A 6,000-nucleotide genomic window follows, 5' to 3' on the forward strand; every position below is an offset into this window, starting at 1 on the left:
CAGAAAATATTGTTCATGCGAAACACAACTAGCTCTTTATTATCACAAGTCAATTAGTGCTGCATACAGGGTATCTCAAATTGATTCCATATTTTTAGATTTCCAGAAGGTTTTTGGCATCGTTGCTCAAAAACGGCTTCTAATCAAACTACGAGTCTATGGAATATCGTCTCAGCTGTGGGGCTGGATAGGTGACTTCCCATCAAGAAGGTCACATATCGTAGTAACTGACGGAAGGTCATCGAATAAAACAGAAGTAATAGCTGGCGTTCGCCAAGGAAGTGTTACAGGCCCCCTGCTCTCCATTATCTACAAAAACGATTTAGGAGAGAGTCCTCTTAAATTGTTTGCTGATAATGCTGTCATTTACCATGTAATGTCATCAGATGATCAAAGCCAATTGCAAAATGATTTAGAAAAGATATCCGAATGGTAAGAAAGGTGGCAATTGACTCTAAATAATGAAAGGTGTGAAGTCATCCACATGTGTACTACAAGGAATCTGGTAATCTTCTGTTACACAATTAATAACGGACATCTAAAGACTGTAAATGCAAGTAAATACTTAGGGATTACAATTACGAATAACTTAATCTGGGACAATCACATAGATAATGCGTAGGGGAAAGCCAACCAAAGACTGAGATATTTAGAAAATGCAGCACGTCCACCGAAAAGACTGCTTATAATACGCTTGTCCAACCACATCTGGAGTACTGTTGTGCGATGTTGGATCCGCATCACATAAGATTGACGGAGGACGTCGAAACAGTTCACAGAAGGACAGCTCGTTTTTTATAATCGCGAAATACGGGAGAGGATGCCACGGATATGACACACGTATTACGATGGCAGTCATAAAAACTGCATTTTTCGCTGCAGCAGGACCTTCTCATGCAATTTCAGTCAACTACTTTCTCTTCAGCGTGTGAAAATATTTTGTTAGCCCCAACCTCCATAGGGAGAAATCATCATCATAATAAAATAAGGGAAATCAGAGCTCGCCCTGAAAGATTTAAGTGTTTCATTTTCCCACGTGCTGTTCGAAAGTGGAACGTTAGAGAAATAGTTTGAATGTGGTTCGAGTAACCATCTGCCAGGTACTTAATTTTGAATTTCAGATTAATCATGTAGATATTGATGTAGTGTGGTTCGGCTGTTTCTCACGTTCCTGTAGACTAAAACTGGGCTTACTTTCCATCTCTTCTACGAACATCATTCAGGACGTCCTTCAGACAGGAGTTAAAATAGCCATATATGCTATCGAAGACTATTGGAGATATGACGTAAGATATTCCTTTGAAGAGTTACAACTATAATCGCGGAGTAACAGTCCTTCTGTAGTTGCAAACACTCACATATCTGCTGCTAAGTATGGAACAAATTTCTTTCTGGACGGTGAGCTCGTCGAAATATCATCTAGTAGCCTCGCGTTACAGGAACATTCATATGCGTTAGACATATCCTTCAAGAATGTCTCTGCGACGTGAAAAGCCAATATAATACCCAGATAAAATGTAAGAACATGCTTATACGTTATCATTGGTCTTCCTGCCGATGGATTCTGCTGTAAAATAACGTAGTAATTTGTAACTGGTTGTTATGTTTCCCGTCCCGTTTGCGGCAGTGCGAGAAGTCAAAGAATGATTTCCAATAAAATGTAACGTCCGCCCATTGCTTTTCTAGATACTGGACCTCATAACTGGCTTGCATTAATCTGAAAATAATTTATCAGCATTCGTTTGTCCCTGCGCCAAATGGACCAGAGGGATCTCAAAGCTTCCCAGCACGAGAGCTCTGTGCCCAACGGCCATAAGCGCTGAGGCATGATAGCTCCGTTCTCTTCTTGCTGTATTATTCCGAGTTTCCACAGTGAATGTTGTGTCACTTTTTCTCTTATGATCTGGGGTCTCAGCTCCAATAGTTATCACTCTTTCCTAGTAGTGACCTTGTTAGTACATCTCTTACCCATCTCATAGCGATTGGCGATGGCGACGTAAGACGTTCAAATGGTCAGCATGTAGGCATGTGTAGGAGTGGCTTCAGTAGAAAAAAATGAAAGGGAATAAGGGAAAGAAAAGGAAAGATGCTTGCAGTTGTCGAAAGTGAAATAGTGTTCCGCGATTACCCTAAATGACTACATTCGAATGCAGACATGATCCATTCACCATCGCCCTCTACCCTAGATCCCAGCCACTTCTAGCCTTAACGTCGACGGGACGTTAATCACTAAGATTGCTTCCTCATTCCCGCCGCAGAGTGTGCGATAGACGTATGTTTCTGACAGTCTGCCGAGCTGCCTATTAACATAGCAACGTGAATAGGACTCGTTCGCCGCCACCGACCCTGGAGCGGACATAAGAACTCCTCAATCTCAGTACTGTGGTCACTTGCTGGAGGCTTTATTCCTTTGTTCTACTTCCAGTGTGCCGTCGCAGCAACTCGAATTCCTTGTAGTTAGCCTTGCCAGGTCTGACCTTCGGGGCGCCTCGCGCGTTCCCAACAATTACAAGTAGTGCACCTTCTCGCAGGTACTGTTTGCGAAGTTCTTTTAATTTAAAGTCTAGGAAGAAACATTCGTATTCCACAGGCAGCAAAGAAGAGAACAACAGTTAGTTTCTGCATGCTTGCGGTTACTTTGATCTCCAAAGGAGTCTAAACATATTGCCATTCACAGTGCATTGAAACAACTACTACTGTTTGTACAAGTATTGTTTAACACTTCTGGATGCACACACATGTTTGCTTATAAACTGTTAGCAGAGATCCTTGAACTGTCTTAAATGAACAAATGTTCTGAACACTGGGAAACTCAGTAAAGAAATATCACGACTTAACATTCTTTCCGCAGAACGATAAGCTAACAACGTTGTTAGTAAGGTGTTTACCAAGCTTCGTTCGGAGAGCAGAAAAATCGCTTTTCTGAATGTGCAGTCAATCATATCGGAAGTTCCATCGACTCTTATCTTAAGGGTGATTAATATTTCAATTGCTTCTTATCAGATGTTATCGAGATGGAACCTATCGTGCCACAGGAAAAAAGAGAGATCTCTCAGCGCTTATTTCGTGAAAAACTACGTTTAATAGTGTATAAAGAAACAACATACACTAACGTTAGTGGAAATTCCAACACCTAGTGGGAAGAGCCATAGTTTATTCAAACTCTGGGTAGATTTTAGGGATTTCACGTCATACTGAATTATCATAGTCAAGCGTTATGTAAACTTCCATAATCTGAATAAATTCTGCATTGTCATCTACTTGATGTTTGGTATAAAACTGATTTCAGTCACATGTATCCTGCTTGGTGGGAAAATCTTTTACAAGTGCTAGTGCAGATTCTACAGATACATGATTATAATTTTTTACATCCTCGTTCTACTACCACATGTACTGACATGACGTACAGTACGATTGCTTGAATCATGAGCCAACAAACGCAAAACGTTTTTTATCTTTTGGATAAATTAAAACAGATAGCCATGCCCGCCAAGAAGGCTATTCGGTAACCAAAGACCTCTTCATTGGGCGATACCAAGGCTGTAGTCCGTATTCTCGTCGTATATTCATTGTGTTACAGAGGTAGATGTGGTTGGTACGGTATACCCAACTAAAAAGCCGGCCGAAGTGGCCGTGCGGTTAAAGGCGCTGCAGTCTGGAACCGCAAGACCGCTACGGTCGCAGGTTCGAATACTGCCTCGGGCATGGATGTTTGTGATGTCCTTAGGTTAGTTAGGTTTAACTAGTTCTAAGTTCTAGGGGACTAATGACCTCAGCAGTTGAGTCCCATAGTGCTCAGAGCCATTTGAACCATTTGAACCCAACTAAAAACTTCCGGTGTTGAATCATGGTAGAGAGTATTTATTAGGCATTGGACTGACTTGCAGCGAGCAGCGGAAAGTTGTGAAACAATCATGAATACAGTATCAATCTTCACCATACAGCGGGGTATGCGCTGTTTTGAAACCACGCAGCAAATTAAAACTGTGTGCTAGGATGTTCCTTTCATGATTATTATCTAATACCTCTGTACGACCAGTTTGGATTTATATTAACGTTGATAATTGCCGGAAAGTCGAAGAATGGTTATTATGTTAAAGTTAAAAGCCTCGACATTTGCGATGTTTCTTGTTATTATGTGCTTAGATGGTATAAATGACTATAGCGATATTAGTGGCGATGAAACAAAAACTTAGTCTAATTTAAATCGTGTTACGGTTCAAAATGGCTCTGAGCACTATGGGACTCAACATCTTAGGTCATAAGTCCCCTAGAACTTAGAACTACTTAAACCTAACTAACCTAAGGACATCACACACACCCATGCCCGAGGCAGGATTCGAACCTGCGACCGTAACAGTCCCGCGGTCCCGGACTGCAGCGCCAGAACCGCTAGACCACCGCGGCCGGCTCGTGTTACGTATCTGAATTTAGTTTACGTGCAGATCATGTCTGGAAAATAAGGAACTTAATACCTTTTCTGAACTGGGACCACGTATTTTATTCTACTATATCCAGAAGATACAGCTTACGGCAGTGGTGCCATCCGCATCAGTACCGATCATGAGTTTTTAGTTTCAATTTTCCGATTTAGTGTTACTGGCAGTATATTATAATCACCTAATCAGAGACAAATTTGAATCCGTGGAATAGCAGGACCATTGACAACTGACACAAATTCTATTCGGTATTTATAATTACACACATAATCAGAAGAGTATGTTAAAACAGACCGTGCACTCTGTCACAAGCGATGATATATTTTGATATCTGTATTGTGAACAAACACTCTCAGTTTTCACAATGCCAATTAATACACTACAAGTAACGCAATATTTTAAGCAACGAAAACATTCTTTACGTTCTTCTTGTCTTCATAAGCTTCATTATGTTGTTAGCTTCTTTTTACGCTGTAGTCGAGAGTAAATCTGATGAAAAGCTTCCTTCGAAATTGAAGTTCGTTAAGTACAAATAAACTTATCGAGAAAAATCCTTACTTTAGGATTATACGCAATTTACGACGCAACATCATGGTCAAATAACGTCTATAAATGATAAATTTACTGGACATTTAAACCGGAAGCGTTTGGATAAAATTCATTTCCAACTTTCTTGATGTAAGTGTGTCTAAAGGGTTCCTGGTGGATTCCGGAGTTCTTTAATTATTTATTAATTTTTAATCCTGATCCGACCTCTGAGTACAGGACTTGATACACTCTGAGTTGAGAGAAAATATTTGTTGTAACAGTTAGTAGTTGGCAAGAACGTTTCTAAAACGTAACTGTCATTTTATGTAAACGGTAAATAAATAATAAATTACATTCCCTAATACAATATTTCCTACGAAGTAACACAGTAGAACGTGGTCGAATGGCTGAGGGTTTATTTTGCAGTTCAAAAAACATGATATTACGATCTAAATGACTTACCAGTATAACATTTTCTACGACCTGATTAAGAGGAATCTAATTAAATTGACGTCAGCAGGAGCTATGATCAGCAGTAGCACGCAGTGGTGCAGCGAAGTCGGCCGTGCCAGCTTACCACAAGGTGCAGAGGAGCAGGAGGTAGCCGACGAGCATGTTGGCGCGCTGCGGCGGGCGACTGGAGAATGCGGGCAGCGCCGAGCCTCGCGCTGCATAAAAGCGGCAGCGGGTTCCCCCACCTGCCGGCTATCGCCGACGACGTGCTGCTAACCTCCGACGAATAACACGCCCGCACGTCCTTCCCCTGTACACATGTCTTATTTGCGCCCGTGCTCGAGGTCAGAAAACCACAAACGGGCGGTAGTGCTGCAGCGAGGTGTACGTAGTTCGAGTGCTGAAAGTACATATCCAGCGGTCACAGGCCTTGCAGACCACGCGCTGCATCCACAAACTGTCTACATTCCTTTCTGTTCTGTGCTCGGTTCCTCCATACGTCTTCAGTTTCCAGGGCTGTCAGATCCTCTGCCCGGTTGTCCATTCAGCGCTGCCTTGGTCGTCCCATGGGGCTTGTGAT

General features: G+C 41.8%; 1 protein-coding gene across 1 annotated transcript in view; it reads right to left on the reverse strand.

Annotated features, from left to right (window-relative positions):
* Positions 1 to 5,680, reverse strand: part of LOC124556757 (regucalcin-like) — a 46,309-nt gene extending 40,629 nt beyond the window's left edge. The window contains exon 1 of the mRNA XM_047130758.1: positions 5,545 to 5,680. Coding sequence (XP_046986714.1) covers positions 5,545 to 5,582 — 38 coding nt within the window. The 5' untranslated portion in view covers positions 5,583 to 5,680. The remainder of the gene's footprint in view (positions 1 to 5,544) is intronic.
* Positions 5,681 to 6,000: the final 320 nt, after the last annotated feature.

The sequence above is a fragment of the Schistocerca americana genome, chromosome X (assembly GCF_021461395.2).
Source record: "Schistocerca americana isolate TAMUIC-IGC-003095 chromosome X, iqSchAmer2.1, whole genome shotgun sequence".
Taxonomy (NCBI): domain Eukaryota; kingdom Metazoa; phylum Arthropoda; class Insecta; order Orthoptera; family Acrididae; genus Schistocerca; species Schistocerca americana.